Source organism: Dendrobates tinctorius, unplaced genomic scaffold (genome assembly GCF_039654945.1).
Source record: "Dendrobates tinctorius isolate UK_male_01 unplaced genomic scaffold, ASM3965494v1 ptg000296l, whole genome shotgun sequence".
Lineage (NCBI taxonomy): Eukaryota > Metazoa > Chordata > Amphibia > Anura > Dendrobatidae > Dendrobates > Dendrobates tinctorius.
In genome coordinates, this window is record NW_027361963.1 from 2,453,225 (window position 1) to 2,480,358 (window position 27,134).

Below are 27,134 nucleotides of genomic sequence, written 5' to 3' on the forward strand. Positions count from 1 at the left end.
AGGAGAAACTCTTCTGTACGAAATATGACATCATTCTTAGCCAGTGGTGTTTTGTCAATGGCAACAACATGAATAGGAGTCTCCAACCTAACTGTCCCTAACTTACATCTGGACACCAAGTCAGAGTCAATAAAGTTCAACGACGATCCACAATCCACGAAAGCAGAAGTGGTTGTGGAGACACTCCCACAACAAAGTTCCACTTGTAACAACATTTTAGAAAATGGAGAAAAGGGTACCTGAGAGCCTGGGTGACCTCCACGACAATCACCCGGGCTCAGTCGCTTGCAGGTTGGTGGACAAGAAGGGCAATCCTTTTTCCAATGTCCGGAATCCCCACAGAAAAAACAGCACTTTCCCAAGCGCCGTTGTCTTTCCTTTCTCCTTGAAGTCGATGGTTCCCATCTCCATGACTTCCAATGTATGACTGGCTCCCCTTCCTTGGGAGAATAGCGGTCTCTCAATTTGCATCACTCCCCTCGCCCGTAGCCTGCGATCCATTCGGACGGCCTGTGTCATAGCCTCTTCCAGGGAATCAGGCGGAGGGTGGAGAGCCAAGGCATCTTTCAGATGTTCAGACAGACCTCTACGGAACAAACCCTGGAGGGTGGCATCATTCCAGCAGACCTCAGCAGCCCAGCGTCTGAACTCTGAGCAGAACCACTCGGCTGAGTGCTTCCCCTGAAACACACTCATCACCCTGTCCTCAGCTATACGCATCCAATCAGGCTCATCATAAATATGCCCTAAGGCCTAAAAAAATGCATCCACAGTCATACGCTCAGGGGCAGTGGGAGGAAGGGAGAAAGCCCAAGCCTGGGGAGCTCCCCTTAACAGAGACATAATGACCCCTACTCTCTGACTTTCATCCCCCGAAGATTGTGGTCTCAATGAAAAAAAAAAAAGCTTACAGCCCTCCTTGAACACTTTGAATTCCCTTCTATCTCCAGAAAAAGTATCCGGTAACTTAACCGGAGATTACTGTAACCTCCCGAGCCCCTGATGATAAAACCCCCTGCACAGTGTCAGCGATCAGCTGCTGAGACTGAGCCAGGGCTAGTTGTTCCCCCAGGAGTCTGAGACATCTGAGTCAGGTGCTTTACCTGCTCAGAAAGAGCGTGCATAGGATCCATGAGGATAACACACTTTTTTTTCTCATCAGAGGAAAAAAAACCCAAAACGGTCAGTTATAATGTCAGGATCCTGTCAGCGTCGGCAACTGCCACGGCTGAGCAGGGTGACTTACCCACACTGCGGGAGAGCACGGGGCCCAATATGGTAGTGAAGGCTTAAGCAGACAGGACCTGAGGCACGGAAAATAGTAAGGAGTACCAGGACCTACGATCATGTGACTGCAGGGGGCGGGGCTTAGCGTCCTACTACTGCAGATGATGTAATGTACCTACTGCAGGAATACTGTAGTAGAGGAGAGGAAAACGCAGGTCAGACAAGCAGAGGTCATACACAAGAGGGCGGTGTGGTACCAAAGGGACGAGCAGAGAATAGTCAAGTCACAAGCAGAGAGTCAAACATAAGAAAGCGGTGTGGTACAAGAGGGACAGGCAGAATTCGTAACAGGGACAGGACCGGATCAAAACCAAACAAGCAACAAGTTATCAGGCACAAGTATACAAGAGGTCAACTAACTCAGCCGAGGGCAGGAGTATAACTGACACCGGACCTAGGTCCAGTGAGCATTAAAAAGCCGCCCTCTGCCAGAGAGAGGCAGAAACAATTAATCCCATCTGACCAGGACGGGCCAAAGCGAAACCCCGTCCTGGATCATGACACCACTAACATGAAGCCCAATATGTCACGAAAAAACAAACTCGGTGTGACGAACGGGAGACCCGCTGCCACCAAAACGTGATGGACAGTGGACCCTCTGTCACAATCCCACTACTGACACGGGTGTATCAGCGGACGGAGGGACGTGACACACTGTCGGCACACGGCTATCACAGGCACAGTGGGGGCTTATATTAGTTATCCCACCACTGGCACCATGTGACAAAAAATGCAGCAAGCTAACCTTGCTCTAACAATTTACCGCAGGGGGGTTATTTTGGATGCCCCACCACTGCTAACAACCTTCCAAGATACTGCGGGGATTTATGTATATCCCACTTTCTCAGTTCCACTTTGGAACTCGCAGCTCTCCGGCGCCCCCTTACCCTCAGGTCAGTCAGGGAACTGCACCTAGGATAATTAGTCGCCGGACGGGCTGCTTGTGCACGGACAATTAGGCTACCGCAGTAAGGGAGTTATCAATGCTGTGGCCGCAGCCCCCCTTTAGCAATATAAGACCCTTCTGTCCTGCCAACTAGCCTAATCAATCGCACACACCACGTTGCCACCATCCACGCTTTTCTTAATTCACAGAGTTAAATTAAGAGGGTCCGTGGCAAACCCCTGAAATCAGTAGCGATTATCTAAAAGAGGCGCATAGTTCGTTTCCTAGAGCATGAAGGCAGACTGAATAATTTTATCATTTATTTCCCAAATGGGCAGTGATTACAGATAAAAGTTGCTATAAAGTTGAGACATTACATATGTACGGATACAAGTATAAAACAAAAATGAATGAAAACAGAAAGTACACTCACAGTTGCTTATGACTCTTTAGGCATCCCATGTGGCTTGGGGGAGGAGCCAGATGTCCCAAGACATCCGCACGTCTTGCCAGCATGCAAACACAGCTCCAACTGGCTCATTGTCCCCTCGCATCCCTTATGGTCTGGGCTGTGTGACCTCAGCAAAAGGGGCCGGCTGGGGAGGTTCCACCCCCCTTCCTCTAAGTTATGATTTGGATACAAAACTTAGTATAACTATATCTTAATGGGTGAAGCTCGTATGAACTCACCAAGGGTATCATGTTTCCCAGTGTAACGAACCCAACAAGAAAACATCAAGAATGCACTAGATAGGACAGTCCATTTGGGAGCAATCCATATCTCAGGTTCTGGTGAGGTTATAACCGTGAAAATTAGGACTTAGAAAGCTGGCTTCATTGCTTACACAGGGATATGTTTATTGTATCTCTGAGGTGTATGGTTTTTGCAATGCGGTCTCTTACAGTTTTATTCAGCCACATGGTCTTAAACAAAGGAACATTCTTTTTCACTCAGCTTAATTAACATCCCCTGCAGGGGGAGGGGAGGGAAGAATTCCTTCGTGTGAGTTCAGATTTCACAGAGCTGCAAGCAGTGACAGGCTACAATGTCCTCAGTAGAGTGAAATGGGAGATTTCTAGAAAGTTCTAGAAGCATCATACTTTACTTTAACATACAGATCTTACCGACATTTTACATTACACTCGGAATCGCTAGGATACGTTGAAGCGTTCCTGAGTTATTACCTCATAAAGGGACACTGGTCAGAATTGCAAAAAGTGGCCAGGTCATTAAGGTCAAAATAGACTGGGTCATGAAGGGGTTAAATCATATCTGACAAGATTTGATTTATTTACTAAAGATTTCCCACACTGTGAACATGAATACGGTTTCTCTCCTGTGTAATAAGAGTTGATTTATCTGTAAAGCATTTCTCACAGAATGATCATGAGTACTGTGACGCGAGTCACAATAGTAAATATATAAACTACTTACTGTAAGTAAAGGGAGGTCAAACAATCCGAGGTCAGGTCCAGGAAATGGCGCAGTACGACAAAGGGAGGTCAGAGACGAAGTCCAATACACGAGCCGAGGTCAGGAAAGCCAGAGAGACAAAACAGGTAACAGGGAGCAGGCACAAGCAAAGACAGGTCACAAGCAAATGGTTTGAGTCCGGGAAGAGAATCAAGTCAAGCTGGGTCAGGCAAAGAGGGAGCAATGTACGATTGACACTGGGGGGAGGAACTAGCATGCTTAAGTAGAAGCCTGAATAAGGAAAATGAACATAGGTGATTGCAGCACAGACACAAAGTATCAAATATGCAGAAACAGAGTGGAAATCGTGACATTACCCCTTCTGCAATGGGGGCCACTGGACCCCCTGGTTTCCCAGGAAACCTCAGAGGAAAGGCCTGGACCAACCGATAAGCCCTTACAGAATGAGCTGGATTCCAGGATTGTTCCTCAGGTCCACACCCCTTCCAATGTACCAGGAGTATTCCGGACCATTCAGGAATCAATGACCCTTTGTACCTCATATTCTAAGCCTCCCTCAAAAAACACCGGAAGAGGCGGCAGTGAAGACAGAACAGGGGGAATAAATTCCTTCAACAACGACTTGTGGAACACATTAGGAATACAGAAAGACTGAGAGAGCTTTAACGGGAAGGCAACTGGATTAACCACCTCCAGAATTTCATACAGACCAATGAATCTAGGACTTTAGCGAGGGCACCTTCAACTTAAAATTCTTAGAGGAAAGCCATACCTTATCTCCCACTTTGAAGGCGACCCCTGATGAGCCCCTCCTATCGGCATTCCGCTTCTGCCGAGGCTGAGCCACACCAATGTTCTTTTAACCTTCCTCCAAACATCCCCCAGCTCTTGGATGGTGACATCCACCTCAGGACACCCAGAACTTATCCTGGAAAACTCACCAAAATGAGGATGAAACCCATAATTACAGAAAAATGGTGAGATCCCCGTGGACTGATTAACATGACTGTTAAAGGAAAACTCAGCCAGTGGAAGAAATGACCAATTCTTCTGCTGATAGGCGACAAATCATCTTTAAATTTGCTCCAAAGACTGATTTGTACTCTCTGACCGTTAGTCTCAGGGTGATAAGCAGAGGAAAAGGACAAATCAATCCCCAGTTTTCTGCAGAAAGCCCTCCAAAATCTCGAGATGACTTGTGCAACCCTATCAGATACAATATTCAGAGGAATCCCATGCAATCGTACCACATGAACAATAAACAGTTTGGAGAGAGATTCAGCATTGGGTAACCCAGATAATAGGACGAAGTGAGCTTGTTTGCTGAAGCGATCGACTACCACCCAAATAGCAGTCATGCCCCCAGACCGTGGTAAATATGAAATGAAATCCATGGACAAATGAGTTCATGGTCTTTCCGGAATTGGCAAAGGAGCCAATTCCCCGGCTGGCCGGTAATGCTGTACTTTGGCGAGACACAAAATCTCTAACATCCTTATGCATAGCAGACAACCAAAAGAGTCTAGCAACTGCTTTCTGGGTGGCAGTGACCCAAAGATGACCACAACACAGAATCATAGAATTCCTGCAAGAGGCGTAATCTTAGAGACACAGGGACAAACAGCTTGCATTCAGGAGTATTGGAAGGAGCCAAGGACTGAGCAGTATGGATTTCAGCTCCAGAGGAAACCATGGCAACAACCTGAGGAAGAATAGAGGAAGGTTCTGGAGGAGACACAGAATCAAGACTACAAGACAGGGCATCCACCTCCACGTTCTTAGACCCTGCTCTGAACCTAATAGAAAAATTGAATCGTAAAAAAAATAAAGACCATTGAGCCTGTCTAGGTGTCAACCGCTTGGCAGATTCAATATAAGCAAGATTTTTGTGATCAGTCACCACGGTGACTGGATGAACAGCTCCCTCAAAAAAATGCCTCCACTCTTCAAAGGCCAACTTGACCGCAAGCAACTCCCGATTACCCACATCATAGTTTCTCTCAGCAGGTGAATATTTTTTTTTTAGAGAAGCCACATGGTCGCAGGTTAGTTAAAGTCTCAGGACCTTGAGACAATATAGCTCCAATCCCAACCTCAGAAGCATCTACCTCCACAATAAACGGCCTCTGGAAGTTAGGTTGCACATGAACAGGAGCAGACATAAAACATTTCTTAAAAATTTTTAAAAGCCCCAACTGCTTCCGGCGACCAAACCTTTAGCTCGGCCCCTTTACAAGTGAGGTCCATAAGAGGCTTAACGATCTGAGAAAATCCTCTAATAAATTTTCTGTAATAATTTGCAAACCCTAAAAAGCGCTGCAGAGCCTTAAAGTTGCTGGGTTGAACCCAATCAATGATAGCCTGAACTTTCCCAGGATCCATCTTAAACCCGGAGGCTGACTCAATGAAACCCAAAAATGATATTTCTTGAACAAAAAAGGTACTGTGGTGTAATGACCACTGTGTCCGCTAGGGGGCACTGTGTGGATGTCCCAAGAGAGAGGATGAGTGGCAGAATATGGAAGGACCGTTATGTATCTCAAGGTGGGTGGCCTTGAGATGGAGACTTATGGGTGTATTGAGCAACAGTGATACTGCTGAGGTGCTAGTTCAATATGTCAGGGAGAAGTCTCCAGGTAACTTGGGATACGGGCGGACCTACCGTGTTTCCCCGAAAGTAAGACCCTGTCTTACATTAATTTTACCCCAAAAAGTCCCACCCTGTCTTACTTTCGGGGGAGGTCTTACATTAGCCGAAAAAAAATGACAATTTCTTTTTAACCAATAAATTAACATTAACATGCTGTTATACCCCATAACAGTGCCGTATCCCACTGCACACAGCCCCACACCCCATAACAGTGCCGTATCCCACTGCACACAGCCCCACACCCCATAACAGTGCCGTATCCCACGGCACACAGCCCCACACCCCATAACAGTGCCGTATCCCACTGCACACAGCCCCACACCCCATAACAGTGCCGTATCCCACTGCACACAGCCCCATACCCTATACAGTACGTTTCCCTACTTGGTTTTTAAATGCTGGACGTTTTCCTCTGCGGTGCGGCTGTGGGTGCGGAAGGCCTGTGCTGCAGGGAACGCTGTGCCAATCAGCAGGGAAACAGCGGTGACGTGGGGCTGGGGCGGCCAATTACAGCCCGAGCTGCTGGACCAATCAGTGCTCGAGCCGGGGGCTGGCGGTGACGTGGGGAACAGGGGCGGCCAATGAGCTGTTGAGCTGGGTGGATTGCGGGGTTAACACGGCGAGTTAACCCCATGAGCGCTGGACCCGCCCAGCTGCACCTGAGGACACCTCTGGAGCCTGGGGACCCAATGGGGGACAGCGGCGGCCCAAAGGTAAGGGCCTTACATTTCACAGCGGCCCCCAACCCTGCCTTACATTCGGGGGAGGCCTTACATTGAAGGACCCCCCCGTAACCCCCACCCTGTCTTACTTTTGGGGGGGTCCTACTTTCGGGGAAACACGGTAGTTACCTACAAACCCACCCAGAAACTGTCAAGGACGCTATGCTGAAATGAACTTTATGTTGCTTGCTTTGGTTTATGCTGCATAATAAACCGCATGGACTATACTGGTTTTATGGAAAACCCGTGCCAGATCTGGTTTTGAGGCGGCTAAGCGAGTATCCCCTATGTGAATGACAGCGCTACCTCACAATTGGTGGAGATTGCAAAGGGCAATATTGTAGCCTTGTTGCTGGGAGCAACGGAAGAGGACTGCAAAGTTCGGTGGCTAAGGGCAACGCTGAGCCAGGAGGGCTGACGGTTGTGGAAGCCGTGTGATGTGCTGCTGACAGGCCACGTGTGTGAGCAGAGCCTGTGACGGCTTGCAATTGGGGAAGCCACTGTCCGGCTGTAGTTCTGGAACCGAAGGGCAGCCTAGTGAGTAAGGCACTGTCTGGATCGGTGAACCCAGTGTGGCTGCTTTCCCAGGAGATAGATTGGTGATTGTTAGGGTGCCTCTGCGGAGAAGAGGTACCCGAGGACCTGTGTGGCCGACACAGGTAACGGACTGGTGTTCGTGTGGTACTGACCTGGGTCAGTGAGTAAGACGGTGTACCTGGAGGGTCCAGTGAGGAAAGGTCCTGGAGGGTCAGTGCTGGGAGAAGTAGGATCCCGAGAGAAAGTGGTGTGACCTTGGACCTGGTGAGGCGCGAGTGTTGGGCAGTCTCAGGCGGAGACAGATGTCCTGAAGAGCAACCGCCGAGTCCCTGGACCTGGTGAGGCCGGTGTGTGGGGAGACCCTGGGAGGAGGGTCACTCTCTGAATCGCACCCGGTGCGCCCTGTGTGTTGGACGATCTCAGGCGGAGACACCCGTCCTGAATAGCACAGACAGGACACGTGAGTTTTGTGTGGTGTTTTTTTCTTTTCTCAACTCAGCCTGCGGTGGCTCAGTGGGAGTCAAGAAGGTGACAAGCGGCTTGCTGTAACTCGGCGGGGTTACAAAGGTGACAAGAGGCTTACTGTAACTCGGCGGGGTTACGAAGGGGATAAGCGGCTTCCGGTAACTCGGCGGGGTTACGAAGAGGACACCAGCAGCTGTGTGTGAACGGTAGCTGGTGGTGTCGGTGTTCGGTGACAGCAGGAGCTGTGGTGGTGCCAACAAGGACTTGTGTGGTATCGTAAGAGACAAACTGTGTGGTGTGAACTGTGGTCTGAGAAGACCGGTATAACGGACATGGGGAAGTCCCGGAAGGGGGCGGTGACACAAATCGGGGTAGTAGCCCAAAAGGCGGTGGAGTCCCAGAGGGGGGGCGGTGACCCAAATTGGGGTGGTGGTCCAGAAAGGGGCCGAGTTTGATGAAATGGCAGTACTGGTTGGCTCAGTGGGTATGTCTGGGAAACTGCAGTGTTCGTGTATGTCGTTTCCAGGATGTGGGATATTCTTTCCGGGCGATGACTGGCCGCAAGTGTGTACCGTGATGCTACACCGGGAAGGAATCTCAGGAAGGTTGGACTCAAAGAGTCAGGTGACTCTGGTAGGAACTCCTCTCACTTTCTGTCTGACCAAGAAAATGGTCCAAGTTCGCTGTAAACATGCGGTCAAGGTGAACTATGCGGTAGACAGAGTAATGTTTGAGGGGCTCGGAGACAGTGACTGCCAAGGTGGCAGTATACCATCAGACTTACTGTATGCCTTGGAGTGGGGACGGGACTTTGTCAGGTTTGATGACATATGCCAGGAGGGGGGAGATGTTCCTACTGGTGGGCTAAGCAATACTAAGACGGTGACGGCTTCTGACGTGGAGAGGTCAGAGGTAGAAGTGACCGGGAAAAGGGGTACATCGGCCCAACGGACGGACCTGACATCGCGTGACAAAACTGATGTTGACCTGGTGGATAAAACGGCTGGAGTGTTTGCTTGGTTAATGGGTAGCTGGAGGGATTGCTCGGCAGGTCGGGGTGACTCAGACTCTGGGGGTGACTGGCTCTGAGCGAGACAGGGAGCACAGACTAGAGGAGCTCGAGAAGGAAGTCTTGGAGCTCAGAGGTCACGTGTCCACCTGGCAAAGTGTGAACAATACCCTTAGGGAAGAGTTGGAAGAACTCAAAGAAACTGTAAGAGATCTTCGGCAGGAGAGGAAGTTGGACGAAGACTTACTGCGGGTGAGCGCAAGTGACAAGACGGAACTGCCAGTATCCATCTTGACGAGGGGTCATGAAGAGATCAAATCTTGTGAAGTTTGTGAGTTATTAACTGAAGAAGACAGTCACCCGGTCGGGTCAACTGTAGTGAGGGAAGTGTCCGTGGGAAAGCCAGAGCCTTCGGTCCAGGAAGAGAGCAAGACCACGACCTTCAAGGCTGTGATTGATGTACCAGAAGACATGCAAGAAGCCTGTGCTGAGGAAGGTGTGCATGAGGCTTTCAAAGAGGCGGTCAAAGCATGTAAGGTGCACTGGGCACCTGAGACTCGGCAGTTGGTGATATCAGCCAGGGAAGATACAGAAAACCGGGTAGCTGTCCTGAAAGAGATGCATTTACAATGTCTCCACGCCAAAGAGCTGGTCAGACGGAGTAATATGAAAGCTGCTCGACGCCTAGAGTTAGCAAGGGAGGCTATGGTTCGGCTGGGGTTGCAGAAAGATGTGGTTCCGGTACCCAAAGGTCTGATTGGGAGAATCATTGGAAGACTCGGGAAGGTAATGCAAGACCTTGTGAATATCTCCGGTGTGGTGAAGGTGAGGATCCCTCCTGATGATGAGGACCAGGTATCCAGTGGAGAGGGTAGGATTCCCATCATGGTGGTTGGCTCCGTGGAAAGCCTGAGAGACTTTTGGATGCTCTTGGAGTATCCAGTGGGGTACCTGCAAGAGATTGAGCAATTGAGGCTGGACCGTCAGCGAATCAATAAAGAGGTACGGAACACCAGGTGTCGGCCGCCTTCAACCCATGATGTAAGGACCCGAAGGGTTCCTCCAAGTAGTGACATGGCAGGTGGCCGAAGATTGTCAGCAAGTGGCAGTTCGACGGGCCGTGCGAGGCTGAGAGACATTAGTTCCTGTGAGACGCTGAATGGGTCAGACTCAGGCTAGACAGTAGGCCCGATTAAGACTGATGACCGTACCAACCGGGAGAGCCGGTCAGTGGGAGAAAAGTCAGGTGACGAAGCACACTATAGGAAGGTGGTGACTAAACAGTGTCTGATGACGCAGGCAGACTGTGACTGGAGGGCCAAGGATCAAGGCCAATATGCTGCCCGCAGAGGGCGGCCTAACGCAGAGATGAGGCCGCATGACAGATGGAGACGGTTCTCTCGACCTGGGGGGCAAGGTGTAGTGAGTGCCCGGTCTCGAGATCCTGGGGTGATGCTGTGTGTTCAACCCCACAGGTTTGAACAGAGGGGGGAGGTATGTGGTGTAATGACCACTGTGTCTGCTAGGGGGATCTGTGTGGATGTCCCGAGAGAGGATGAGTGGCAGAATACGGAAGGACCGTTATGTATCTCAAGGTGGGTGGCCTTGAGATGGAGACTTATTGGTGTATTGAGCAGCAGTGATACTGCTGAGGTGCTGGTTCAATGTGTCAGGGAGAAGTCTCCAAGTAACTTGGGAGACAGGCAAACCTAGTTAACTACAAACCCACCCAGGGGTGTGTTTAATGCTTGTAGTAAAAGACTGAGTGTGTGAAGGACCTGTGATGAGGTTATAGCCATATGACCCGGTGGGCGTGGCTACAGACCATATATGGTGGCCAGGGTAGGTCACATGTGGTGAATGCAGGGACCTGGATGGTCCAGTGTGGAAGGTTCCGCTGGGAGAAGTGTCTTCTGGCTAACAGCCTGTGGAGTGGCTGTGTGTAATGGCTGCCAGCGTCTGAGAGTCCCAGAGGAGAGAGTGGATGTCTGCAGCGTGGAAAAACAGCCATGAGGAAACCCTGACGTGGGTGAGATAACTATGAGGCTGAAGAGCCTGTGTATGCCAACCTGTGTGACCACAGGGAGGACAGAGAGCTCTGTCAAGGACGCTATGTTGAAGTGAACTTTATGTATGTTGCTTGCTTTGGTTTATGCTGCATAATAAACCGCATGGACTATACTGGTTTTATGGAAAACCCGTGCCGAATCTGGTTTTGTGGCGGCTAAGCGAGTGATCCCCTATGTGAATGACAGCGCTACCTCACAGGACATTTTTCAATTTTAGCGAACAATTATCCCTCAACTTTTGCAAAACCAAATGGACATGTTTATGATGTAAATCCAGGTCAGGTGAGAAAACTAGAATGTCATCCAAATAAACCACAATAAATCTCCCAATATAACCAGAAAAAATACCATTCATAAAATTTTGAAAAACTGCAGGTGCATTTGTTAGACCAAAAGGTATGACGAGATTTTCAAAGAGACCTTCAGACGTTAAAATGCTGTCTTCCACTCATCACCCTCACAAATCCGTATAAGATTATATTCCCCTCTAAGATCCAGTTTTGAAAACTATTTGGCCCCGGAAAGTTGATTATATAGATCGGGGATAAGTGGATAAGTATTTTTAACTGTTATTTTGTTTAATTCTCAGAAATCGAGGCAGGGAGGAAGACATCCATTTTTATTTTTAACAAAAAATAATCTGGCAGCTACCGGTGATGAGGAAGGGCGAATATAACCTTTTTGTAAATTCTCGCTAATATACACTTTCATGGCTGACCACTTAGGGCCAGACAAGTTATACAAGCAAGCCTTGGGTAATTTGGCATGAGGAAGATTAATTGCACAGTCATAGGGGCGGTGAGGAGGGAATATCTCAGACTCTTTTTCTGAAAAAACATCTCCAAAGTCTTTCAGGTATTCTAGAAGACCCTCCAGACTAAAGGAACAAACATGCACAGGTTTAAGACATTTTTCAATATAATAAGAACCCCATTTGACAATATCTCTCCGATTCCAGTCAATAATCGGATTATGCATACGCAACCAAGGAATACCCAACACAATTACAGCAGGTAAATTGTCCAAAACATAACAGATTAATTCTGTATGATGAGACCCCACCTCGAGTGTGAACTACACCATAACTAACCAAACCAGATTTTGAAGCGACGATGTTCTGTCAATGGCCACGATTTGAATGGGGCTTTCTAGCTTAACTGTCCCTAATGCTAACTTCAGAACAAGTCCCGCATCTATGAAATTAGGAGCAGATCCGCAGTCAATAAAGGAAAATGTGAACATTCATCTTGAAAAAGTTCAGCATTCAACACTTTATCAGAGGAGTAAAAGGGTACCTGTAAGTCTGAGTGACCTCGTCAATAATCACCCAGACTTACTCATTTCCTGACGGCTTATTTGCTGCAGGTCATGCCAAGCAATCCTTTAAAAAATGTACAGCTTGGCCAAAATAGAGATAAAGTCCAAGTTCCCGACGGCGTCTCCTCTCCTTAATCCTTGAGCTAGCAGCCCCAACCTCCATAGGTTCCACCTCAGGTGCACAAACCAGGCAAGTTGGACAAAATGGAGCCTTTTTTGCACCTTGCGTCTCTCCCGCATCCTCCGATCCATGTGGATAGCCTGAGTCGTGGCCTCCACCAACCAGACGGAGCATGTAGAGCCAGAGTGTACTTAAGAGACTCCGAAAGACCTCTGAGGAATTGACATCTGAGAGTTGCGTCATTCCACAGGACCTCAGAAGACCACTGACAAAGCTCAGTACAATAGTTTTAATAGTAATAGAGGTCAGGTCTAGGAAATGGCGCAGTATGATAAAGGGAAGTCAGAGATGAAGTCCAATACACGAGCCGAGGTTAGGAAAGCCAAAAAGACAAAACAGGTAACAGGGAGCAGGCACAAGCAAAGGACAGGTCACAAGCAAATGGTCTGAGTCTGGGAAGAAAATCAAGTCAAACTGGGTCAGGCACAGAGCACAAAGGGATCAATGTTACACAAGCAACAGCAAGTGTACGATTGACACTGGGGGGAGGAACTAGCATGCTTAAGTAGAAGCCTGAAAAAGGAAAATGAACACAGATGATTGCAGCACAGACCCAGCACAGACTGACAGCCCCGACACAGAGTAACAAAAAGACAGAAACATAGTGGAAATCGTGACAAATACAGGTTTTCTCCTGTGTGAATTCTCTGATGTTTATTAAGTGGTGATTTACCTGTAAAGCATTTTCCTCATTATAAACACGAAAATGGTTTCTCCCCTTTGTGAGTTCTTTGATGTTTAACAAGACTTGAATTAGCGCTAAAAATTTCCCACATTGTGAACATCACTATGGCTTCTCTCCTGTATGAATTCTCTGATGTCTAATAAGACTCCTTTTTAATGTGAAGGCCTTAACACATTCCAAACAAGAATATGGCTTCTCTCCTGTGTGAATTCTCTGATGTTTAATAAGATCGCCTTTATCTGTGAAGGCCTTCCTACATTCCGAACATGAAAATGGCTTCTCTCCTGTATGAATTCTCTGATGTATAATAAGACTCCTTTTATCTGTGACGGCCTTCCTACATTCCGAACATGAAAATGGCTTCTCTCCTGTATGAATTCTCTGATGTTTAGTAAGATTGCCTTTATCTGTAAAGCATTTCCCACATTCCAAACATGAAAATGGCTTCTCTCCTGTATGAATTCTCTGATGTTTAGTAAGATTGCCTTTATCTGTAAAGCATTTCCCACATTCCAAACATGAATATGGCTTCTCTCCTGTATGAATTCTCTGATGTTTAGTAAGATCGCCTTTATCTGTAAAGCATTTCCCACATTCCAAACATGAATATGGCTTTTCTCCCGTATGAATTCTCTGATGTATAATAAGACTTCCTTTATCTGTGAAGGCCTTCCTACATTCCGAACATGAATATGGCTTCTCACCTGTATGAATTCCCTGATGTGCAATAAGACTCTTTTTCTCTGCGTAGGATTTCCCACATTCTGAACATGAAAATTGCTTTTCTCCTGTGTGTATTGTGTTATGTATAACAAAGCGTGATTTCTTTGTAAAGCATTTCCCACATTCTGAACAGGAGTATGGCTTCTCTCCTGTATGAATTCTCTGATGTGCAATAAGACTCTTTTTACCTGTGTAGGATTTCCCACATTCTGAACATGAATATGGCTTTTCTCCTGTGTGCATTCTCTGATGTATAATTGAGTGTGATTTATCTGCAAAGCATTTCCCACATTCTGAACAGGAGTATGGCTTCTCTCCTGTATGAATTCTCTGATGTTTACTAAGATTCCCTTTTTCTGAGAAGGCCTTTCCACATTCCGAACATGAATATGGCTTTTCTCCTGTGTGTATTCTTTTATGTTTAACAAAGTGTGATTTATGTGTAAACCATTTCCCACATTCTGAACAGTATCTAATTTTTCCTTTGTGTTTTCTTTGTGCTAAAAAATCTGAGCTTGTAGTAAGTTGCTTGTCACAATGAAATCTTGCATCCACTTTGTCACCTGGAATTGAGGTAAAAATGTGAGATTGCTCAGGAGAGGGTTCTTCATGATTAGGAGGATTATAGGAAAGTGAAGTGCTGTGAAGTCCAGGAGCTCCATGAAGGGTATTGAGGTTTTCTCCATTAGACTGCTTCCGGATATCTTCTTTTTTACAATTTAGTGATAAACCGTTATTCTCACAAGGATTTCCTATAAGGATGAAGGATAGATTGGATGTCAATTTTTTCTGCAATACAGAAGGGATTTCTAAATTTACTTTATAAAAACAAATAAAAAGCGCTCCTTGTGTGAATCAGCAGATAATATGGTGAGTGGCTACTACTCCCCTGGATTAGTTGTGCAGCTCCAGGCACAACCCTGGTGTTAACATGATTGATCCTCCATGGCTGCAGCGGTGCCGCCTGATCCTTCACCAAGAGGTCCAGATGGAAAGAATCAGGATAAAAGTATAAGTAAAAAATGGGCTTCCGAAAGTGCTGCCAAGGATGTAGGGAGAGTTTTCTTATCTTATTAAATTTATTCTATTAAGCTACGTGTTACGGAGCAGGTCCAGCTCCTTCATCGGACTAATACAAGCTGAGTAATACAGGCCGTCATTCATACAACCCATAATGACATCACAACCTTAGAGGTTGTCCACTACAATGTGTACTGGGCAAATCAATTTAAACATTGGAAATAAGGCTTTCTTCAAATACCTTGCATTTCCAAATGTGCCTGTGAGCGGCGCTATCACTGTACGCTCATCTCTATTACGTGACCCCCGGCTGCCGCTGACTCTGATGTCCGGTGATGTTACGACAACTTCCGGAATTGGAAGCTGAAGCGGCATCACCGAGGCAGGACCCAGTCTCCTGAGTGACTGTGCTGTGGACGGAGTTTCACCGCACATCACAGCATTGCGATGCTCAGGGAGACTGGGTCCTGCCCCGGTGATTATTACAAAACACCAGTGATTGTCTGTCTCTGTCTCTAACATCATGTCCTCCCTATATCTGAACACTGTCAAAAACTCCTTGTGATTCCTCCCTCCACTAACCTACCTATGCCCGACATTGCCATCTCCGTGTGTGGTTCCACCATTACTCCCCAGCAACATGCCCGCTGTCTTAGGGTCATACTTGATTCCGATCTTTCATTCGCCCCCCACATCCGATCACTGGCTCACTCTTGTTATCTGCATCTCAAAAATATTTCTAGAATTTGACCTTTTCTTACTTTTGACTCTGCAAAAACTCTTACTGTTTCTCTTACTTATTCTCGTCTGGACTATTGTAACTCTCTACTAATCGGTCTCCCTCTTACCAAACTCTCCCCTCAGGACTATCCGTCCTGAATGCAGTAGTCAGGATCATATTTCTCACTAACCGTTACACCGATGCCTCTACTCTGTGCCACGCATTGCACTGGTTACCCATCTGCTACAGAGTTCAATATAAACTTATTACTTTCATCCACAAAGCGTTCCATGCTTCAGCACCACCCTACATCTCCTCCCTCGTCTCATCTACCACCCTACCCGTGCCCTCCATTCTGGTAATGACCAGATTACCATCCATAATGTAAGCTTGTGAGCAGGGTCCTCACTCCTCTTGGTATCTGTTGATTTATGAGATTATTGCTATGCTGTAATGTCTTTTATTGTCTGTACAAGTCCCCTTTAAAATGTCAAGTGCTGCGGAATATGTTGGCGCCATAGAAATAACATTATCATTGTCTTGTTGTCTGCAGTGATGACGTCTCATTGAGAGCACTATAGCCAATAACGGAGATCAGCGGCTCTGCCAGAATAAATGGCATCAGCCGCTCAAAACCACTGAGCTCCCTTACAGGCGGCAGCGCTGTCAATGTGATATCAGCACAGCAGACACTGATAGCAGCAGCGGAGACTCAGCACTGAACCAGGGGAGAGTGAATACAGCACAGGATTGGTGTTTGTTACTGAGAGACAGTGGTTTTTCACAATCAGAAAACCACTTTTAAGAGATTAATATGAAGTATTGTGTTTATAAGACATTTCCCACATAGTGAACATGAGTACGGCTTCTCTCCTGTGTGGCTTCTTTCATGTACAACTAGAGTTGATTTTTGTGACAAACATTTCCCACATTATATGCCTCACAGATCCATTTTTTTTTCATCCTCAGATTTCAGAGTCATAATACCATTATACACTAAGGGGCAATGGGGTTGGATGTTATATACTAGGGGCACAACAGGGCTGGATGTTATGCACCGAGGGAAGGGAAATGGGGCTGGATGATATACACAGAAGAGGTACACCGAGGAGGTGTGTGTAAGGGGGGGTGGGGGAGTGACGGGTCTGGTTGTTATACACCAGGGTGTGGCGACGGGGTCGGATGTTATACACTGGGGACGGGGTTTGGCAGGGCTGGATGTTATACCCTCTGGGGGGGCGGGCAATGGGACAATAGATGTTATACATCGGGGGATGCAATGGGGCCTGAAAGAGAAACCAGAATGCAATGATTAATGATAGTGGCCAAATACTTTTCGCCTTATAGTGAATCTGTCCAGACTACAAGATTGTGCTAAAAATGATTTGCTGACAGGGGATATAAGTGGATGGTAAAGGGCACCTAATCTGGGCAGTATCTTGTCTCCATGTTTTTAAATTAATTGAACCAGGTCTCAGAAAGCAACATGATTGTCAGATAACGACAACTCTAGATGTGGCCATCGAAGCTGTTTCTACCTTTTATGATAAAATGATAAAGCAATTCTGCACCCCGACACAGAGGAGTGACTAAACATTTGTCATGTACTGTCACCTATCTGGTGTCTTCCGCTTGCCTCTGACTGAGACTTGTGTTCTGGTCCTTCTACATCTAAGATGGCCTTCATAGTGGCAGAGGAACGACAGCCGTATGTCTGACCCACACCTCCATAGCATGACACTTACTGACTTACTACAGGGCTCTTCATGCCACCGGGTGGCCGGCCTGGATGCAGAGAGACCAACATGCTGACCTCAGTGTAGGAGACAGTGGGAGGCATCATTATAATCACACCGCAGTCATCATCATCATCACCATGCGCTGGACATTATTACTTACCTGTGGACACATCTCCGGGAATCTCCTCCTTCCCGTCACTCACACACGGCTGATCCCCCCTCGTCATCGCTTCTTCTTCTGTCTCATCCTTCATTTTAATATTAATCAGATCTTCCCCCTGATATATCAGATGTAACAATCAGCACAATACAAGAAACCACCAAAATCTATTACATCTATGACATTAATCAGAAATGTCCCCCCATATACAGATCCAGATAAGGGCCCAGCATCATCTACCTGATGTTTCTCAAGGACATTGTGATTCTCCTCTGGACAGTCTTGGGGATACAGAGGACGGGGACATCTTTCTGGTGGATTTCTCCTCCTGGATCCATCTGTAAAAAAAACACACAGTGATTAAATAAATTGTGTCATGAGAAGATAGAGTAGTAGGTGACCACAGAACAGACATGAGTCTCCCCTCCTCACCCTGCTGATCGGCCCATATTGCGATCGCCTCTTCTGCTCTATGTATAACTGCAACCTTAATATTAATCAGATCTTCACCCTAAAAAGAAAAATGTAAGATGAGCTCAAGTCCCATCACTTCATGGTCAGATGATGTGGGGGCTTCAGCGTCATCTACCTGATGATCCTCCGGGATGTTGTGATTCTCCTCTGGACAGTCCTGGGGATACAGAGGACGGGGACATCTCTCTGGTGGATTTCTCCTCCTGGATCCATCTGTGGAGACACAAAGACTGAATACATGACCTATCGTGTATCTGTCTATATACAGTGGGTACGGAAAGCATTCAGACCCCATTAAATTTTTCACTCTTTGTTTCTTTGGAGCCTTTTGGGAAATTCAAAAAAATTCAGTTTTTTTCTCATTAATGTACACTCTGCACCCCATCTTGACTAAAAAAACAGAAATGTAGACATTTTTGCAAATTTGCTAAGAAAGAAAAAAAATGAAATCTCACATGGTCATAAGCATTCAGACCCTTTGCTCAGTATTGAGTAGACGCACCTTTTGAGCTAGTACAGCCATGAGTCTTCTTGGGAATGATGCAATAAGCTTTTCACACCTGGATTTGGGGATCCTCTGCCATTCTTCCTTGCAGATCCTCTCCAGTTCCATCATATTGGATAGTGAACGTTGGTGGACAGCCATTTTCAGGTCTCTCCAGAGATGATCAATTGGGTTTAGGTCAGAGCTCTGGCTGGGCCAGTCAAGAATGGTCACATAGTTGTTCTGAAGCCACTCCTTTGTTATTTTAGCTGTGTGTTTAGGGTCATTGTCTTGTTGGAAGGTGAACCTTCGGCCAAGTCTGAGGTCCAGAGTACAATAGAAGAGGTTTTCATCCAGGATATCTCTGTACTTGGCCACATTCATGTTTCCTTCAATTGCAACCAGTCATCCTGTCCTTGCAGCTGAAAAACACCCCCATAACATGATGCTGCCATCAACATGTTTCACTGATGGGATTGTATTGGGCAGGTGATGAGCAGTGTCTAGTTTTCTCCACACATAACGCTTAGAATTATCATCAAAAAGGTCTACTTTTGTCTCATCAGACCAGAGAATCTTATTTCTCATAGTCTGGGAGTCCTTCATGTGTTTTTTTAGCAAACTCTATGCGGGCTTTTATGTGTCTTGCACTGAGGAGAGGCTTTCGTTGGGCCACTCTGCCACATTAATAGTTGACTTTGTGGAACTTTCTCCCATCTCCCTACGGCATCTGTGGAGCTCAGCCACAGTGATCTTGGGGTTCTTCTTTACCTCTCTCACCAAGGCTCTTCTCCCACGATTGCTCAGTTTGGCTGGACGGCCAGGTCTAGGAAGACTTCTGGTGGTCCCAAACTTCTTCCATTTAAGGATCATGGAGGCCACTGTGCTCTTAGGAACCTTGAGTACTGCAGAAATTCCTTTGTAACCTTGGCCAGATCTGTGCCTTGCCACAATTCTGTCTCTGAGCTCCTTGGCCAGTTCCTTTGACCTCATGATTCTCATTTGGTCTGACATGCACTGTGAGCTGTGCGGTCTTATATAGACAGGTGTGTACCTTTATAAATCATGTGACTTAAATATGAGTGTCTGAGCAAAGGGGCTGAAAATTTATGACCATGTGATATTTCAGTTTTTATTTTTTAATAAATTTGCAAATATTCCTACATTTCTGGGGTTTTTTTTTTAGTCAAGATGGGGTGCAGAGTGTACATTAGAGGAAAAAAAATGAACTTTTTTTGAATTTACCAAATGGCTGCAATGAAACAAAGAGTGAAAAATTTAAAGGGGTCTGAATACTTTCCGTACACACTATATGAGACACGTCTTTCAGAAGTGGTAATTCTATATTTATGTATCAGGGACTAAATTAGGCTGGGCTCATACTGCGTTCAGGCAGTCCGTTTAACGGATTGCGTTACACTGCAGCATAACGCGATGTAACGCAATCCGTTAACACAGCCATTAACCTCCATTACCGAGTGCATCGCTAACACATGCCATAATCGGCATGCGCTAGCGATGTGCCGTCATTCTGTGAGGGACTCTCGGACGCGGGCTGCAAGGTCCGAGGGTCCGTCACCGATAGCGCAGATGAAGTATCGGCGCTAGCGGTATAGCATAACGTGATCGCGTTATGCTACAGCGTTAACGCAGTCCATCAATGCTATGCTTTGAATGGACTGCTTTAACGCAGTATGAACCTGGCCTTACACTGTTGTGGTCTTCACCACCGGTACCGAGGTCCCAACACATTGTGAGCCCAAAGTATGAAGTGACAATCAGTGAAGCCAAAGCCTAATGCTCTCTGCTCTGCACTCAGAGGATGAGGCCCCTGAGGAGAGGGACAGAGAAGACCCTCGTCAGTCAGATGGAGGAGCCGCACTAAGAAACACAACTTCTCCAAGTTTCGTCTCCACCAGGAATGGAACCACAGAGGAGCTGGAGAAAGCTCCACATTTTAAGACCCTAAATGCAGCGATAAATTAATATCGATCGCAACATTTACGAGCCCGGGAGAGGGCCGAATGGTTGTCATGGCAACCCGAGATCATCATGACAACTTCGGGATCTGCCAGTGACAGTCTGTTTAGACCATCTCAGGAGCACAGTCTAAGAGGCTTCTGTCAATGCAGTACATGTGCAGTGTAATGCATGATATCTGCAATCAGATTAATAAGTTAAGGTCCCATAGAAGGACTAAGGAAAAAAAGTAAAATAAATAACAAAATAAAGGAAAAAAACATGACTATATTTATGTAAAAACAAATAAAGTGCACATATTTGGCATTGAAGTGTCCAGAACGACCCAAACTATAAAAATGGCACACTGAAAATAAGGAGCAAAAACAATGCTTTATCATCATATCACTGAACGGAAAGTGGAATAAAACAAGATCTAAAAGACAAATGTATATAAGAATGTTATCGCTAAAAAGTCATCTTGTACCACAAAAACCAAGCTGCCATACAGCTCCATCAGTGGAGAAATAACATACGTATAGCTCTCAGAATAAAGCAATGCAAAAACTATAATGTTTACTATAAAAAAGTTTCATTGTGTAAAAAAAAAAATGTTATACATGTCGTATCGCTATAATGGTACTGAGCCAAAGTTGTTTTACCACATGGTGAAAAGCATAAAAAAAGAGAAAAAAAAATAAACTTAAAAAACAGTTCCTAAATTGCTGTTTTTTTGTTCATTCTAACTCCCAAAAAATCAGAATGGAAAGCGATCAAAAAATGTCATGTGCCCAAAAATGGTACCAATATAAACGTCAGCTGGTCCAGCAGAAAACAAACCCTCACATGACTGTCGGCAGAAATATAGGAAAATTATAGCGCTCCAAATATGGTGATGTAAAAACTTTATTTCGCAAAAAAAAGTGTCATTTAGATTTCGACAGAAGCCAGACATAAAAACCCGATATAAATCTGGTATCGCTGTAATTGCACCGACCCGAAGAATAAAGTCGTCTAATCACTTATACCGTACAAAGAACAGCATAAAAAATAAATAACACCAATTCTTCACCTGCTGTTAATTTGTTAATTCTGCTTCCCAAAGATCGAAGTAAGGCTCAGCTCACACCTATCCTGCACTCTACGCTGAGCGCTTACATCGGGGTGTCCGTGTAAGTCTCTGAAATATGTGATTCAGAAGAAACCCCCAGTGGAAGATTCCCCATAATGAGGCAGATGGAGGCACTGTGTACACTGTCCGACCTGTGATCCAATGGTGAAGCATGGTATAGAACGGCAAGAGAAATTAAGAAACAAATGTGGGTTGAAGAATGTAATTCTGCCACTGGTGAATATATGTACAGGCCACCTCCCGATAAAATGACTTCATCTTTGGCAGCTGCACCTACACTGCACAGACCACCTCCATATTCCCCAGAGGGGTGGACACGTGCAGTCTGCCAAAATCAGAACCCCGATTGGAGAGACACGTGTGCTGTTTGTGGGGCACCCCGCCCACGCAAACCTACTTCCCTGTACCCCGTTCTAAACTCAGATGGCACTTCTCATGTCCCAATGACCATCTTGAGACAGGCCACACCCACAGCCACACCGGCAGCTATTTCACACAAGGGCATATGTCATTCAACAGCCATCTCACACAAGGGCACACCCCGTTCAGCAGCCATTTTAGCTCCGGTAGTATCTGGCATATACACAAATGGTGAGGAGGGTGAGGAAGAAGATGAAGAAGATGGAGAAGTTAAGGAAGAAAAGATAGAGTCCTGTCACCTCACAACCACATCCTTGCGTCAGGAGGCGAACGCAAGCAGTGGTATAGCAGGGCCAGCCCTCGATCCATGAAGAATATCTATGCCCTTGTAGATAGACGAGAGCCTGGACAGGTCAGGGTCTGTAAGTGATTTTGACCAACACCGCACTATGCGTATGGCTCCTACCAGCAACACTTTAATTCCTTCCAGACGTAGCACCCGATATGTGAGCTGGAAACCCCAGGAAGCTGAACAGTCTCCTAGACCCAGAAGGGCATCCTTTGCCTTTCTATAGGAAGATGAGTCAGATACACAAGACACATGCTGCGTCATGGATAGATCTAATCGGACTGGCCGAGATTAAAGCAGGCGACTCCTTCTGGCCTGTTATGAAACCAGCCTTGACACCCATGAGCGGGATAAATGAATACTATCAGTCCTTAACATCTGGGCAGGACTTCCACGACAAGCTCCGACTCTGGGCCAAAGCAGATCAAGCCACCTTCTTGCAAGTTATAATGCAAGAAAAGGCAGGTCTGTGGAAAAATTATACCACAGGTTAAACCAAATGTTTATTGACCTAGGATTTGATCTCCTAGACAAAGCCCACCACCAAATCTGGGTGCAGGCCTTTGTGCAGGGTCTCCGAGAACCAATACGCAAGCAACTGCAGACCACCAGGCCAGAGTACCGAAGGCTAGAATCAGAAGTGCTCCACACAGTGGCAAAGGGGTTAGAGTTGAATCAGCCAGTCAGACCCCGTACTACTCTTCTGTTGTCTCAGGACCCTTCGGGCACTGCAAGACCACAAAGACCTAGGGGTGTCTGCTACAACTGTGGGAAAGTAGGACACCTAAGAAGGAACTGCAGGTCAGCTCCTCTCAGGGGAGGGCCAGAACAGCCCACCATCCAGTTGGAGGTTGAGGGCACACCTCTCAATTTCTTGGTGGATACCTGTGCAGCCAGAAGTGTAATCAGGGACATTGACTTTCCAGACCCGGACTGTCTCACGGATGAAGTAGTGCCTCGTGTGGGGATGGATGGGAACACACGATACACTCCAATGACCAGACCTCTCCACATAGGCCTGCAACCCACGCAAAGCATGTTATCTCAATTAGTGGTCTCCTCCACCTGCCCCGTCAACCTACTAGGATCAGATCTACTATCAAAACTCCAAGCCAGCATTCTATTTCACGAGGATAGAACTGTCACTCTTACAACCCCACTCTCGCAAGAGCAGTCTGTGGAAGTATATGATCTTTTCTCTCTGCAAGATACACCAATAGACCAAGTGGATGTTGAACTGATGGCAGTGATCCCAGACTCACTGTGGACACAAGGCCAGGAAGATATTGGCAGGCTTAAAGTCCAGTCTGTGAAGGTGGAGCTGAAGCCAGGAGCTCTGCTACCAAGGAAACCGCAATATCCGCTCTCAGTCTCACAATCTGCTGCCATTACGCAACAACTGAAAATCTACTTAGAAAATGGAGCCATCATCACCAAGTCACCCTGCAACACTCCTCTGTTTCCAGTAAAGAAGAAAACACCTAAGGGACAACCTACTAAGTTCCGCATGGTACATGATTTGGGTGCTGTCAATGAAGCCACAGTACTGGACACACCCATTGTGCCCAACCCACACACACTGCTCTCAGCAATCCTGCCCACCTCCCCATGGTTCACTGTGATTGACCTGGCAAATGCCTTTTTCAGTGTGCCCCTACATCCTGACAGTCAGTACCGGTTTGCTTTCACACATGAGGGTCAGCAATATACTTGGACTGTGATGCCTCAAGGGGCACAAAATAGCCCCTCTATGTTCACCCAAGCCATAATGACAGTCCTGGAACCCTGGAAGATGACACACCCCACTGTCATTCTCCTACAATATGTGGATGACCTCCTCCTCTGTGCTGACACCCTGGCAGAAGCTCAGACAGAGTCCATCTCCTTACTACAGTGATTGGTGCATAGTGGATGCAAGGCATCGAAAGACAAGCTGCAGTTCTGCAAGGAGAACGTTGTGTTCTTGGGACACTGCATTTCCCACCAAACCAAACACATGACCGAGGACAGGAAGACAGCTGTGCAGAACATTCCTCTGCCAACCAAGCCCCCACAGCTGCAGACCTTCCTTGGCCTTGTCTCCTACTGCCGTCCCTGGATCCTTGATGCCTCTATGCACATGCAACCCCTGTATGACTGCCTCAAGGAATATCCCTTCAGTCTGACCAAGGAAGCCATTGATGGGTTCTACATGCTAAAGACTGCCATCACGTCCTCTCCGGCCCTAGGACTACCAGACTACAACAAACTATTCTGCCTGTTTGTCATGGAGAAACAAGGCCATGCAACTGACGCAGCTCCATGGAGGAAGACAGTGCCCTCTTGGGTATTACTCTGCAAGACTTGACCCAGTGGCCGTGGGGCCCCAACCTGCATGAGAGCCGTGTTTGCAACCCATCTGCTCATGGACAAACATCTGACGTCATTCTGGGCCACCAACTGAAGATCATGGCACCTCATGACATTACTGCCATCTTGGTCCACACACAGCCAAAACACCTGTCTGCTGCCCGCCACTTGCGTCTCCAATGCTCTCTTCTGCTTCCAGACAACGTTACCATCTCCAGGTGTGCTGTCCTTAACCCAGCTACTCTCAAACCTCTGCCAAGGGGGGAAGGAGGATGAAGACCACATCTTGGACACACTAGTGGAAGAGGTAGTCGACTCTGAAATGGCTCAGCATGATTGTCTCGCCCTGATGAGACAGGAAACCTCCGGATTCGACTCAGTGCCTTTGGAAAATCCTGACCTGACACTCTTCGTGGATGGATCAAAGTATGCAGACCAAGAAGGCTGCTTTCACACTGGCATGGCGGCAGACACAGAAGATATTGTGCTGCTAGCACAACCATTACCCCCATCCGTCTCTGCCCTGGAAGCAGAAGTGCGAGCCTTGACAGGAGCATGCAAGATGTCTGCCCAACGCACAGCCACAATATACTCTGACTCATGCTATGCTCATGGTGTTTGTCATGACTATGGACCAATCTGGAGGGCAAGAGACTTCATCACGTCCAATGGAACGCCTGTCAGACATCACAAAGCAGTACAGGAATTGATGGAGTCATTATTGATGCCAGAAAGAATTGCGGTGGTAAAAGTAAAAGCACACACTGGAGAAACATCAAAGGAAGCAGTGGGCAACAGACTGGCTGATGTCACAGCAAAGGAAGCAGCTTTACTACCACTCGACACAGAAGCAGCTCATATTTACTCTCTCAAGGACTCGGAAACAGAGGAAAAGAAGGAACCCTGGGAGAAGACTCTCTCCACACTCCAAAAACAAGCATCCAAAGAAGAAAAGGACCAATGGACCCAAGATGGAGCTGCAAAAGATGCAGGACACCTGATGATGAACAAAGGAAAGCCCTGCCTACCAAGAGTCCTCTACCCTATGGTGGCCAAATGGGCCCATGGCACAACTCACCAGTCCAAGATCAAGATGCACAACCTTGTCCGCCAGCACTACCACGCACCAGGCTTTTCAACAATAGCTGCCAACATCACAATAGCATGTCTTGTCTGTGCCGGATGTAATCCGGGGAAAACAGAAGAGACACCCCAGAGATGCACACCCAAACCCCAGTACCCTTTCCAACACATACAAAGTAGATCACATACAAATGCCACACTCAGGGGGTTTTGAGTATGCCTTAGTGGTGATAGACATATTCTCAGGGTGGCCAGAAGCTTTTCCGGTCAAAAACCAATCGGCAAAAACCACTGCAAAAAAGCTTCTCTCTGAGATAGTGTGCAGGTATGGGCTCCCAGAGACGGTAGAGAGTGATCAAGGGCATGCATTCACAGCCAATCTCACAAAGGAGATATGGGAAGCCCCCGGGACCGAGTTGGCCCTCCACACTCCATATCACCCGCAGAGCAGTGGCAAGGTTGAGAGATTGAATGGGACACTAAAGTGTAAAATGCTCAAAGCTGCACAGGAAACAGGGAAGCCATGGCATGAGAGTCTTCCCCTTGCACTGTTCAGTGTCAGACACACACCAGCTGGTCCAACCAAACTTAGTCCATACGAGATCCTGTTTGGTAGTGCCCCCAGACTAGGACTGTATTTCCCCCAGCAGTTGTCGATGCAGTATGACACTTTGACTAAGTTTGTGATTGAATTAACCAAGCGTCTAACTAAAATACATTCTCGAGTGTTTTCTTCCATCCCAGATCCACAGGACTTAGAAGGAACCCACCATATCCAGCCCGGTGATTGGGTCCTCAGTAAGAGGTTCAACAGATGCACCCTGGAGCCCAGATACGAAGGCCCGTACCAAGTCCTGCTGACCACTGCCACAGCAGTCAAGCTTGAATGAAAGCCCACATGGATCCACGCTTCGTACTGCAAGAAGGTGCCAGATCCAGAGGCCAGTGGCGACCACCACTCTTCATCCGCCTGATACTTATCCTTTTTTTAGCCCAAACATTAGCCAGTCACCAGAGGGCAAATTCTCACGAGGAGGGTATAGTTACTTTCTGGTATAATGTCTCCACCCCCAGAGTAACATATCAATTTGACTATTGCCTCATAGTAGAATGCCCAGGCCCCATGGCACAGTTTGATATCTGGCTGGGCACTCAATTCATCTGTGTCACCACTGCTGAAAGGGGTGAAGGGTCAAACTGTGAGGATTGGACACTTGTTGGGTGGAACACCGGTGAACACGACTGGGGATACCAACCAATCCCAGCTTTACAACGAAGGGACAAGTGGAGAGCCCGCCTATAAACCACATGACCCTGACCAAAGCCCCTTTTAAAGGC

At 47.0% G+C, this 27,134-nt stretch overlaps 1 protein-coding gene across 1 annotated transcript in view; it reads right to left on the reverse strand.

Moving 5' to 3' along the window:
• Nucleotides 1-13,169: 13,169 nt before the first annotated feature.
• LOC141073073 (uncharacterized) overlaps nucleotides 13,170-27,134 on the reverse strand; it is an 84,526-nt gene continuing 70,561 nt past the window's right edge. The window contains exons 7-11 of the mRNA XM_073560400.1: nucleotides 18,196-18,293; nucleotides 18,039-18,117; nucleotides 17,847-17,944; nucleotides 17,607-17,724; nucleotides 13,170-14,718 (exon numbers count right to left, since the gene is read on the reverse strand). Coding sequence (XP_073416501.1) covers nucleotides 13,346-14,718; nucleotides 17,607-17,724; nucleotides 17,847-17,944; nucleotides 18,039-18,117; nucleotides 18,196-18,293 — 1,766 coding nt within the window. The 3' untranslated portion in view covers nucleotides 13,170-13,345. The remainder of the gene's footprint in view (nucleotides 14,719-17,606; nucleotides 17,725-17,846; nucleotides 17,945-18,038; nucleotides 18,118-18,195; nucleotides 18,294-27,134) is intronic.